We start from the raw sequence: 14,142 nt of genomic DNA on the forward strand, positions 1-14,142 counted from the left end.
TTAAGGAAAGTATGGTGGAGAGATATTTGGCCACAGCCAATGTAGTCCTTGGATCTCTATCCACCAACAGAAAGGGGACTACATTATCTTTTGATACAGTGGAAGATAATTTAGTTAAAATAGGAGCAATCCATAATTCACAATAAAGTTTATAATGGGGCATTCCAATATCATATGGGATAAGGAGGTAACCTTTTTCAAAATGCACTGCCAGAGTCTATTGGTAAATTATAGAATCTCCAACACAGGACTGCTGAGGAGGCAGCATCTAGGTGTTCGAGCATAAATGCTCTACAGTAACAAGGAACTGTTAGGTGTTTAGTGTAGGCTGGAATGACTGGAGATGGAAGGATGCCAAAGAACTTGGTAGAACTCAAAACCAACTGGCTAGAGCATACTCTCCGAGCTCGTATAACTGAGCAAGAGTAATCTAGATTTTTTTAATACATTTCTTGGTAATTAGTAAAGATTCACTTTTCCCAAGTCTCAGTATATCATTCCTTGGTAGACTGAGACTAGATAGTTTCTTGTCCATTTCTTGCATCCAGAGAGAGTAGAACTGGTCTTGATTTAGCTTGTAGAGCAGTTCTTCCATCTTAATGGAGAAAAGGACGTGTAGCCTGTGTTTAAATGCATGCAACTATGCTTTGGCTTCAATAGAGCCCTGACCCAATTCTAATCTTAAGACTATCTCATCTATACATTTTGAGGTTCCCGTAATACGTCTCAGAAAATGGCAAAATGGGTGATCTAGTTTCCTATTCACTCGAGAATCCATATTGAAGACCCATAAAGGAGCTGAGAATGATTTTTAAAATGAACACATGTTGACCCCCCGTCCAGCCTTTGACATTCAGGACCATGATTTGCAGAGTCTAACAGAAAGCCTGTATGCATATCCAATGAACCAACATTCATTTTTATGAATGAATTCATCACAATTCAAGCTTATGTACCAAACATTTATTATGTTGACATTCTATGTGCTCAAATATGCGATGTTATCTGCTGACAGCATGGGGGGGGGGGATGCAAAAGGAGGGCCCAACACTATATACTGTGCCCTGGGCCACCTCTCTGTGGCTCTACCCAACCCAGTGTTCCAGTTGTTGCTACACATAATTTTGGCGGGATTTAGGGAAAACTAATACAGCAACTCTGTATCTGATATGCATTTGTGAACAAGTGTTCGGTTGAGCTTACTTTGTTTTATTTCCTCCTAATGTTTCAGCAGTAGACCAAATTAAAAATTCCCTAGTTCGCAAACAAAATGAAAATACAAGACAAAACCGAGCATATGGTTCATACTATATTCAATTAACATGAAATAATCTGCATATAAATGACTGTAGCCTTTTATTACTCCAAGGCAACATTTGGTGATTTGCACTCTGCACTATATTCCTTTCCTCTTTCCCATCTTTTGTTACCATGATGTGAACTGAATGCTTCTGCTAGCAGAGATGGGCTTTTCTTCACATACAAGGTAGAACTGACTAGACAAGCCATTTGTTGAGGTTTCTGCAAAACAGCACACAAGTGGAAAAAGACATCTGTTGCCCAAATAGGTAGTCTCCTAATTAGTTAGGGGAATTAGCTTTAAGGAGACAAACAAGAGGGGGCAACTGGGTTTCTCCACCTTCGTTTACAGTGATTATTCCCTTAGAGAACTCTCAAATAAATCAGGCAGGTGTTCAACCAAAAAGGGTTTTTTTATTAAAATAAAAATAAAAAGGGCAAATGTACAAAAACCACACACAGCACACACACAAGGCAAACTAAGAAAATCAGCGAGGAAAGGGGAGAAAGCAATTTAGGGAGGGTGATAATTACGAGTCTTGAAGATTTAGGTCCATGAAGACAGCAGCAAAACGACCAGCATTTTACAATGAAGAGAAAAGGTCCAAATGGATTGGGGGGTGTATGTAGTGTCCCAAGACACACACACACACACACACTGGTGGATAAGGAAGCCAGTTATAGCGCAAAATGCTCCCCAGGGCAAGTTGACATCTTTCCCCCCCAAACAGTAACTTAATGGATTGTTCAGAGGTTGGACAATAAGTTGGGAGAGGTATGATGGGTCCTATCTAGGGTGGACTACAGGTAAAAAAGTGCTTGATGACTCTTTAAGCACTGGATGGGAAAAGTTACCAGGTTGGCTGAATAGCTTTGATTAGGTTAGGTGGGTGTGGGGAAGTAAGATCGGCCATTGATGAGGTGAGTCAGGAGTTTCTTGGGAGCCCCGTTGTTCTAAATTATGTGTCTCTATCTGGGGCATGGAGGAGCATCAGTCAATCAGCTGCTCTGACTCACATTTTGGTAATTCTTCAGGCTCCCACCAGCTGGCATCTACTCTGGGCCAGGCAGTGCCTTGGACTTATGATATATGAGGAAGGGGTGTTTATGATATTCCATCCATAAACTGCCTTCTTAGTGTGAGGAGGGGTCTGACTATTAAGACACCCAAGGCCTGGGCTGCCGTTTTCTGAAGGCAAAACAGCTGCTTGTGTCTCAGTTTGGCTTCTCAACCAGAGCTCCAAAGTAGCTTAAAGCCACCCTGTTTGAATGCCATATATGACAAATGTGGATATTTTATTTTTAAGTTAAGCACTGAATTATACATGTTATGCATGCAGTCCCTTTTTATATACAATGTTGAGTATATTTACTTACCCCATAATGAGAGGTTTAGGGTTGCCCATCTATCCAAATCCAAGGATATATCTGAGATCAGTTTATTAAAATTTCCCATCACTGTCTCATCTGACACAGCAATCCTGGATCTGTATTGCCAGCATCATTGCAGGATTCTTATATTACTGTCATTCCAAAGCCAGGCAAAGACCATAATCAATGTGCAAATGTTTGACCTATTTCTTTGATGAATGTGGACACTAAGATATTAACTGCCATTCTTGCTAACAGACTTCAAAAAGCTTATTAGAACTTTGGTACATGTAGCCCAGATAGGATTTATACGAAGTAGGCAATGATCTGATACTCTTAGATTGGTTGCTGATCTGATTGCATTAAATAGAAGTTGCTATTCTTTCACTTGACGATGAAAAAGCGTTTGAAAAAATATATTGGAAATTTATTTTCTCTACATTGACTAAATTTGGCTTCCCTCTTCAATTTTTGAAATGGAGTAGAATTTTGTATTCATCCTCTATATTTAGGGTACAGACCAATGGCATTTTTTCTGCACCATTCTCTCTTGATAGAGGTACTAGGCAAGGCTGTCCTCTTTCTCTTCTCATTTTTGATTTGTGTTTGGAACCTCTGGCTTCTTATTATTGACAAAATAATAATATATGTGTCTTTATATATAAATCACTAGAATTTAAAATTATTTTATATGCAGATTATCTTTTATTATTTATTTCAGAACCTCAGTCATCCATTCCTGAATTAACGAGTTTGATTAATAATTTTGGTGATCTGTCTAGTTATTCAATTAAGTCGACAAAATCAAAATTTATTCCATTGGGAGACAATATATCACAGAGTGTAATTACTGAGGGACATTTTCGATGGTGCCAGATGCTATTACTTATCTTGGAATATTAATCCCAAGGAATATTAAGGACATGATTTTGTTGAATTTTAATAAACTGATCTTGGATATATCCTTGGATTTGGATAGATGGGCAAGCCTAAACCTCTCATTATGGGGTAAAGTAAATACACAGAAAATGAGTATTATACCTTGAATTATACATGTTATGCATGCAATCCTTTTTTATATATCTTGTAGGTATATTAATAAAATTAATACTTTGTTTCAGAAATTTATGTGGGCTTCAATACCACCCAAGATTTCTTCAAAGAGGATACAACTTTCAATTAATGAAGAAGGATTTGGTCTTCCGGACCTTATTGCTTATCATCAGGCATATCTGTTAGTGATTACAAATTACGGGGATCCCACCTCTCAACTGGAGTATCCATTTTAGGCTCTTTCAGAGAGGCCTCTTTTTTAGAACCACTTTTTAAAAGGAATGCATTAGGGTCTATTTATATTAAAGTGGATTTTTTTTCTCCAAAAATCTCTGCAGCCAGAGAAGTATTGTATATAATATTACAACAGTATCAATTTTGACCCGTTCTCACATGCTAAAGTAACATTATGGTCAAATCCAGATTAAAAACTGGGAAGAAATCTTTCCTAATGGAAGGCTTGGACAGATGAGGGAATTTGTACTTTAGATCAATTGATAGGTAAGAATAATGAGTTCTTGTCATTTTTTCAACTGAGATCTAAATATGATTTGCCAACTTCTCATGAACGGCAATATTTACAATTGCAACATTTGGTGTCCAAATCCGGTCCAGCAACTTCGAGTGCTTCAGAATCTCTCCCACTGTTGGAGATGCTTATTAAATCAATATAGAAAGCAAAATCTACAATATTTGTATATAAACATTTGAGGTTGGTTAATAAATATGATATCCTGACCTGGATAGCCCAGATAAGCCTGAGCTCATCAGATCTCAGAAGCTAAGCAGGGTCGGTCTTGGTTAGTAATTGGATGAGAGATCTTCAACGAAGACCAAGGTTGCAGAGGCAGGCAATGACAAACCACCTCTGATAGTCTCTTGTCATGAAAACCTCACCAGGGGTCACCATAAGTAGCCATAAGTCTTAGAGATTAATGGAATGACGATCTGGAGCATCCAATTTTGCAAATGCAATGGGATAAGGCTTTAAGTGATAAACCTGTTGCTGCTATGAATCTTAAGTTGTCTTAGTCAGCAAAAAATTATGTTTAGGGTATATTGGACACCACAGTCCTTTTACTAAAGATTTAAGTGCAGTGTCTAACTGTTGGCAGTGTAATTCACAAAATGCATCTCTTAAGCATACACTCTGGACATGTTTAGTTATTCAGCCCTTTTGGAAGTCATTAATTTTGTGTTAAAAAACTCACTTATTTTTGAGGATGTAATGTACTGTTAAACTACCTGCCTGTCTCTTGGAATCTAACTGATGGTCAATGGAAATGCACCCTTCATGCCCATATACTTGCTAAAAGACTTATTCTTCAACACTGGAAAGGCAGAAGCCCACTTCTTGTAAAATACTGGATTGAAGACCTTATACATTTATCAACATTTAAATGTATCGCATATAGAAGGCAATTATGGACTTATTTGTACATATTTGGAAATCTTTTATAGATATCCATGTATAGATTTGCCTATAGTGTTTTTGTAGACAGCACTCCTTTTTTTTCTTTTGTTTTCTTTTCTTATTTTTTCTATTTCACAGTAATAAAAAAAATAAAAATAAAAAACCTTGCTGTGCTTCAATTGTCCAGCGCTAGATTTTTGGAATGAATGAAGTAAACCCGACCTGTAATGGCATCCTCTGCGAGTCTGTGTTGGACAGGTGGGGGAAAGTGTTCTTCCCAAGATTTAAAGGTTAGGTAGGATAACAGCAGGAGGGGCAGTTGACCCAGTTGACCCAACATAAAATGAACACCCCAATTTGGACCCTACCCACATACTCCGAATACCAGCCCATGTGCTACCCAATGGGAAGGGTCTCCTTGTGAGTTGGGAGAGGCAGCGAGAGGCACGTAACTTAGCGAGATCTACATCTATGTATATGAGGACTGTCCCTGCTAGAGAACTCTTTCAATAACAAGGTAGATGTTCAATCAAAAAGGGGGGTTTATTGAATATAGTAAAAGTCAACAGCACACAAAAACACACAACACACACACACAAAAAGCTAACCAGAAAGCAGGGGTGAAAACTGGATATAGTTTGAGGGATTGGGTGAGAGCGTCTGGGAGAGAGCACTGAGCGATGAGTGACCAGCATGTCAATGCAGAAGAGCTTGGATGAAAATCCGAAGGTGGGGCATGTACGCAACTAAGGTGGAGTCAAAATTTTTGAAAAATTGAAATTTTTAAGAGCTATTTTCCAAGTTTCAACAAGTGTTTCAAATGCTGCAATTCGTTTAAAGGCAGGCCTGCTCTCGGTACAGGGAAAACTGTGGATTATTGCCTTGAATTATAGGTTAAAACTGATTTTCTCACCTAGTGGTCTTACTCATACTATGATGCAAGATAATTTTGTTTCCCCATGGCAGAAGAAGATAGAGGTCAAACTGAACTATTATGGTCTCTCTAAGCAGTATATGCAGGCTTTGGGTTATGCTCAGGCTAGAACTATTTTAAAACAAAGAATATTAGATGTCAAATGGCAGATGGATGTGAGTACGATTAAGAATCCTGTATTTTTATTTTCATTGGTTTCTGTGTTCAGTTTATTGCATCAACTTATAACTTACAATCATTTACTCCCTCCATATTAGCTGTTCTTTCTTTTAAGAATCCTGTATTTGATGTAACTACACTTAATAAGATAATTTTGAAACCTTATATTAAATTTTTAGATAACAGTAACCATAGGAGAAATTTTACTCTTTTAAGGTATAATGCCCTACCTTCAGCTATATTGGAGGCCAGATTTACTAAATCTTCGAAGAAAGGCTGTATGTGTGGGACGGGAGCTGATGAAACGTTAGAACATGTTATTTTTGAATGCATCCTATACCAAAATATTAGGTAAACTCTGGTTATGCCTATTGTTGATTCCTACCCTGGTGGCAACAGAACGATACTTCTGTCAAATATGCTTGCAGGTGATAATCAAAAGCTGACTAGGATGGTTGCCAAGTTTGGTTGGTTGGCTTACTGAATTAGGGAAGAGACAAAGAAGCACAGATAGGGTCATTTGATCTTAATATTAACTTTTAGATCTTAGAATTTTAAACTCTTATGTATAATTTTAGATAGTATTCTATTTTATACTTGTATTGCTTTTACTCGCTATTCAATACTTTTATTGTACTGTTTGCTGGTCTTGGAGCAGAACTAAAGTGGAGGGGTAGTCCAATTATACTGTGGAACGTGCCCTGGGGCAAGATTACATCTTCTGCCCCCAAAACAATAACTTAATGGTTGTCTCCGGGGGTGAGACAAAGAACTGGAATGTTTGACAGAATCTTCCTAATAACTTTAGTTATTAATTATAATTGACTAAAGTTATTAATTATAATTGATGACCCGTGATAGATGGATGGGTAAGGTTATCAGAGCCCTGAATCACCAGAGAATGGGAGAATGGATAAGGGGAGATCGGTAGGGTGTGTTAAGGTGATTAATTCAGGAACTTAGGATCTTTGCACATCTCCGGGGCACAATGGAGTGTCTGGGGGCACTTCTTTGGGTGCCCACAGAATTGGATCCAATCTTCATGAACTCAGGGGGTCTGTAGAGGACAGTCATGAACAGGTTCCCTAAAAGTCTGGTGGAGTTTGGTTAAAAAAATAACACCCCCCCCCCGATAGCTCCTAGATAGTTTTCCACAGTGGCTGAATTAACCTGGATTTCTCTGATCTGTCCAAGATGGATCAGAGAATCTTTTCCAGATTAGGGGAATTCCAGATTTTTCTGGGATCCCTGAATCCCAGATTTTTTTTTTTTGATGCACACTCCTGACAGCAGAATCCAGGAACTGTAAGTCAAGAAATCTACAACACCAATGAAGTTTAGAACATAATCTTTCCATGCTCAGTGACAGGTTCTGCTGGGTCCTAGTCAGAAGTAGTAGATGAAATTCTGCCTTGTCCTGAATCGGTCGTCTTGGCTAAACTCTTAATAAAAGAGCAGCTTAAACAGTGCATTCTTTTTATTATTTTTAGCTATTCCTTGCGGCACTTCCTCCCTCTCCTCCTGCTGCAGGTTCCTCCTTTACAATGAAACAAAGAGACAACAGCACTGCTCCTGTAAACTTTGCTCCTCATCATTTTGACATACTGTATGATTATTTTTCAAGTTTTCCATGGCAGCCTCTCTAACACAAGCAGCCATCCTGGTAACCACAAGGTAATAACATCTCCCTATTCCCTCTACTGTAACTGACAACTGCAATTTGAAAAATACTGTCAAATTCTAATTGGAATTATTCACCTGGCATGTAGTATTTGCAACTGTCAAATGGAAGCCTAGGATCTCTCATAAAAAGATGAAACACCATTCTTGACAGATCGAAATATATGTATTTCTGCTTGGACTGAGGGCTAAAAGCTTCCAGTGTACAACCCGCTGTGATTCTATAAAAGAAACCAGAATTGACAGGGAAAATCCACACCGGTTCATAAATCTCAATAGTACCTTTACTCATCCACTATCAACCTATACTCAGAAGCAGAGGATGAAACAAAAGCTTTAAGCTGCCCGGCTAAGACTGCAATCCTAAAAACACTTTCCTGGGATTAAGCCCCAATTAATGAACTAGGATGTATCTTTGAGTAATCTTGTTTAGGCTTGATCCTTAAACATTCGACCAGCAATACATTTTAAAAATAAAGTGCATCTGAATGATTCATTACGAATGAGCCCACGTGCTAGATAGCCATTTATATCATGCAGGATGTGGGGTAAACTGAGCAAGACACTACAGAAGCAACTCAACACAGGGCTGTCATTTCATCAGTGGCTGTGTGTTCATTTGAGCATGCCCACCTTGATTATATGCCAAAAGGCACTGCATTATGATAAGCAAAGATAAAATGATAAGCAAAGATAAAATTAAAAATAAACAAAGATAAAATTAGAAAGAAAAAACTTATTACCCAAGCAATCCCACTAGCCAGGGCTTTTTTTCTGGGAAAAGAGATGGTGGAACTCAGTGGGTTGCCCTTGGAGAAAATGGTCACATGGCTGGTGGCCCCACCCCCTGATCTCCAGACAGAGGGGAGTTTAGATTGCACTCTGCGCCGCTTGGCAGTGGGGAGGGCAATCTAAACTCCCCTCTGTCTGGAGATCAGGGGGCAGGGCCACCGGCCATGTGACCATTTTCAAGAGGTTCCGGAACTCCGTTCCACCACGCTCCAGCTGAAAAAAAGCCCTGCCACTAGCAATTCTGTACTTGTTTAACTGATGCCATCAATACAGAAGCTTTATGTTCTGTTAATGGTTTTAAAATGTTTGAGCAAATGTGTCAAGCAAAGAAACAATATAGATTGCAGATGCAACCCTAGCTTATCTTCTTTGATGTATATCCCCAAAATGGTGAGAAAATGGAACATAGCTTCAGATGCTGTGTTTGCCACATTTTCCCATGTCCAAACAGGAAATTATGCACAACATACCTAAGAACATGTAGATAGCATGTACAAACTCTACGCATATAGGCACAAAGCTCATAAAAGGTAAAGGTAGTCCCCTGTGCAAGCACCGAGTCATTACTGACCCATGAGGGGACGTCGCATCACAACATTTTCTTGGCAGACTTTTTGTTACGGGGTGGTTTGCCATTGTTTTCCCCAGTCATGTGTGACACATATATACAGGTTGAAGTAGACCCAGTGTAGTCATTCCTCCTTTGTACACAGTGACTTTTCTCAAAACGTACATGGGTTTAGTATTAGAAGTATGCATGTGTGCTTTTTGGCATTCTGTTTTTTTTGGGTTTTTTACACAAAGGAGTTTATTAATAGAAGTGCAGAAGGGTACACACATAGAAATGTGCAAGCAGAAAGGTAAACAATAGCTAGTCTACCCTAGCATACTTTTTAAAAATACCTTTATTGTATTGTCGAAGGCTTTCACGGCCGGAGAACGATGGTTGTTGTGGTTTTTCCGGGCTGTATTGCCGTGGTCTTGGCATTGTAGTTCCTGACGTTTCGCCAGCAGCTGTGGCTGGCATCTTCAGAGGTGTAGCACCAAAAGACAGAGAGATCTCTGTCTTTTGGTGCTACACCTCTGAAGATGCCAGCCACAGCTGCTGGCGAAACGTCAGGAACTACAATGCCAAGACCACGGCAATACAGCCCGGAAAAACCACAACAACCAATACCTTTATTTATTACAAGTAGAAAAATACAACACACCAAAACAAACCCACAACCCAAAGTTAACAAAAAAACCCATCCAAGATACAGCCAATGACACAACCCAATATGACCCACATCAATACTGGTAAGTAATAACTCTGTAATAATCCTAATCACTTGTGCCTCTTTAGCTTTATGACCATCACATTTTTTCAAAGCCTTAATAACAATGGTTATTAAGGCTTGTTTTTTCTTTGCCTTTGATGTTCTGGAAAAAAATGTGATGTGACCTTTTAGTGTGCAGCCACAAATGATTCAACTGAAGAGAGTTTTTATTTTCCTAGTGAGGCGAAAAGAATGAAAGCCAAATGAAAGAATTTTAGACAAATGAAAACCTCTGGTGAACATTATTATGATGTCAAATGCTATTTTGAAGACTAATGTAACAGCAGCACTTTTTAATATAAAAGGATAGGTCCCCATGGGAAACCAATATTTAAATTACTGAGTCTCTCTGATAAAATTAAGGAACAACAAAAGCAACATACCTGCCCCAAGCAGCTTCCATTGTAGATTTCTTATTAACAGGAACACAGGAGGACTCCACAACACTTGACTTGTTTAGTCTGTAGCAAAACCCACAAATTGGATCCAGCATGCATCCATTACAGTAACTGAAAGAAAGAATGAAAAAATCACAGCAGTGTAAGCACAATCTTTTGGGAGCAAAACATCAATTAAGAATTGGTAAGTTTCCGGTGGGTTCGAAAAATGGAGGACTGCTTCTCAACTCCATGTCATTTAGCTGCCAGTGAACAAGATACGACCTCATCTCTTATGCTGTTTAACATCTCCATGAAACTATGATGGAAGAGGCTTCCCAGAATTTGGAATACAGCAGCATAGATTTGTGGATGCTACCAAGCTCCCTCTCTTCTTTCTATCTGCTTCTAGAGAGGAAGTGGAAATACTGAATCTGTAATGGACTGGGTGAAAGCAAACTAAGTGAATCTTAAGCTGAAAGGAAATGACTGGACTCCTACAATGTGTTTTAATGTGATTTTTATTAATTGATGTTACCCACTCTGAGCCTGCTTGCAGGGAGAGCAGGTTATAAATGGAGATGGGCAAGAACAGCAATACAAACAAAAAAAACCCCACGAACAGCCCAATCTGCTGTTCGCGAACAAACTGTTCGTGAGGCCCCATTCTAAACGAACAGGTGGTCATTGCAAGCCTCGTTCATTGTTGTTCGTCAAGCCAGACAATTTGGCACCTGCAATCAATTCCCTTGGCAACTTAGGCAGGGATTGTCTGAACTCTGTCTGAACTCCTGCTGTTGCCCTGGAAACCCCAATCTAAGCCCAATTTAGCTTGATAGGCAGGTCTTCCTTTCAAGTGTGGAGCTCCAAATTTGTTACAAGAAAATTAAGACCGGGGGGGGGGGGGGCTCCCAGCTCTGGCTAGTCTTTGCAGACAGTGTAGAGGGAGAGAGATAGCTGCTGTTGGCATTTTGATAGAGAGACAGGGAGAGTGCACTGGAGCTTGAATTTTCTTTGTGCGGTGGGATATGGATCTACCCCTTCAGGTTCCAGGACTGCTGACAGGCTCTGAGGCCAAGCTATTATTTTCTATTGGTAACTTTCCTGCTGCCTACTCAGGTAAGGTTTCTGGGAGTGGTGCAGTAGGGATCTTGACCAAACTTGGATGACGGCTGAAGGAAAGCCTGCTGGCCCCCATGAAGAGCCAACCGTGAACATGTTTGTGAACAGGGTCATGTTCGTGGTTGTTCGTAAGTCCCTGTTCGTGGATGGCAACGAACAACGAACATCATGTTCATTTTTTTTCCTGTTTGTGCCCATCTCTAGTTATAAATCTAAATAATAATAATAAGCTGGCCTGCTCTTACATACATGAAATATGACTGCAGGCAAAATCCCAATTTGAAAGATAATTTCTCATCTGGTAGCAGTGAATATTTCCTCTTTCAATCTTCCCACAAGAAAACAGATAAAATACCCCTACAATTACCCATTATAGACAGGAAAGAATTAAGACACTATTGTATTAGAGATTCATTAAGTTTCAATGATCATTAAGGCAGATTTAGTCATCAGTGAAAACTGTTTATATATGCACAAATGAAATATAACTCCAGTATACATGACTTGCTTAAAATGACCTACATTGCAGTGGCTGCACAAAACACTAGCAAAAATGACTGATACTCATTTAGCTGTGAGGCAGTAATCTTCATAAATATCGGAGAGAATTACTGTTCAGTAAAAGTTGCCAGAAAATGGTAAGGGCTTCCAAAAACTTTATTAGCATCTCTAATCCTCTCCACATTATGCCCCTAAATTTGTGTGTGTGTGAAAGAAATCTCCTCTTGGAAAAATATTTTTCTAAATTTATCTGAAGACTTAATTCCATTTTTGTTCCAAAATCTTCACATTATTTATCACTATTAATGCATATGGCACTTTCTAGAATCCAAGATGACAGGATCTTGTTCTAAAGAGCTTACAATCCATTTTTAACTAGAATTAGGGCCTCAAATTAGTTTGAAGTTTATGCTTAATAATTAAAAGAAGAAAGGTGCTCTTTCCCTAATTTATACATTCATACTGAATCTTGATAATAAAAACTAATTCAAGTTTTTATGGGATAAGATTTAGGTTTTACAATTACTGATTTCACTGAGATACAATTTAGGCTTGATTGAATACTGCTAATTGAGTTAGTCTACAACAGATGCAAAATACAAGGTCTTGTAACACTGGTGTTTAAACCCAATTAGGTAGAATAAAATGTTCCAGAAATACACACAATTTTGATGTAGAAATCATATTGTAGCTTGTGTAGCTTTCTTTTCTCAGTGGAGACCTAACTGCACACATAACCAACACTCTCAAATGTTATGGCTTGTCTCTTAAAGTACTATCGATGTATAAGTACACTCGAGATTTCAAAACTTTTATTAACTTAAATCGTATTGGCTCAATATTGGAAAACAGCAGTTATTCTTAACAGCAAGTTCCAGTTAAAGACAACACATTGTCAAAATGGACACATTCACAGAGATTATTTAATAGAATCCGATCCAGTCTCCCGTCTCCCTACCCACCCCTTTCAACTGGGAGAAAAGCAGATCCAATTTCCTTTGCTTTAGAACAAACATTGTGGTCATGTGACAAAAGAAAGGAATATTTTTTTCTAATGACAACGTACCAATTTTTTAAAAAATGTTTTTTAAAGTCTGTATTTGTTAAAGAACACAGAGCTATTTTTGTGATAGGTTGTAGTACTAAGTCATATACTCCTGCCCCTCCTTGAAAAGGGTTGGTGTGGGGGCAGACTTTGCAGGATGGCCCAAGGGGAAGAGAGTCCCCATCTGTGATCTCTTTTAAATGGGTCAACGGGGGAAAAACTGGAGGAGCCTATATGAAAGAGCTGTAGCCCCACCTCCTGCCTCTCCCCACCCCCGGACATGGAATAGCACCCACCTTTTCTTCCTAATTGGTAGAGAGTATTTTTTTTCACCTGCATTACTCTGTAGATCAGGGAGGGGACCCACTAGGGCTCTAGCTGGATTGCTGCCATTGGTAGCAAGGTGGATAAAAATCAATGATTTAAAAAAAATTAAAATTGGATTGTTTTGATATAAATTCAATTTTGTTTGATAAAATGCTTTTTGAGTAAAAATCTATCTAAAGATCGTTTTTTAAATTTAAGATACATTATAGCTCAAAGGTTTTTCATCATAAAATAAGGATAAATTTTGAATTATGTAGCAGCAGAGGAGAGTTATAGCTGACTTATGGTGACCCTGGTGGGTTTTTCAAGGCAAGAGACTAACAAAGGTGGTTTACTATTGCCTGCCTCTGCAACTCTTGTCTTCACTAGAAGTCTCCCATCCTGTTACCCAAATTGGGGGGGTCTCCTTGTGAGTTGGGGGAATTAGTATACAAGGAGATGCAGCAAGGGGGTACCTAGCAGGATCTCAACCTATGTATACAAGGGTTGTTCCCTTAGAGGACTCTCAAATAGACAGGCTGATGTTCAACAGGTAACAAACAAGGAGGGTCTTGAGTAGAATTAACAAGGCAAGATTATAAGACCATCTAACGAAATCACCACTTCAAAAGTATTTTATCATATCAATTGCAGCACCTGGCATTATGTCATTGGTGAACAGACACACTGAACACGTGGCAGGGCAGCCCAATTATACTGTGGAACATACTCTGGGGCAGAATCGTGTCTTTTGCCACCCCAAACAATAG

General features: G+C 38.9%; 1 protein-coding gene across 1 annotated transcript in view; it reads right to left on the reverse strand.

The window, feature by feature from the left end:
* Positions 1-14,142, reverse strand: part of SLC2A13 (solute carrier family 2 member 13) — a 222,952-nt gene that overhangs the window by 48,346 nt on the left and 160,464 nt on the right. Inside the window, exon 7 of the mRNA XM_054988163.1 lies at positions 10,405-10,530. Coding sequence (XP_054844138.1) covers positions 10,405-10,530 — 126 coding nt within the window. The remainder of the gene's footprint in view (positions 1-10,404; positions 10,531-14,142) is intronic.

This window comes from Eublepharis macularius, chromosome 9, assembly GCF_028583425.1.
Source record: "Eublepharis macularius isolate TG4126 chromosome 9, MPM_Emac_v1.0, whole genome shotgun sequence".
NCBI lineage: Eukaryota > Metazoa > Chordata > Lepidosauria > Squamata > Eublepharidae > Eublepharis > Eublepharis macularius.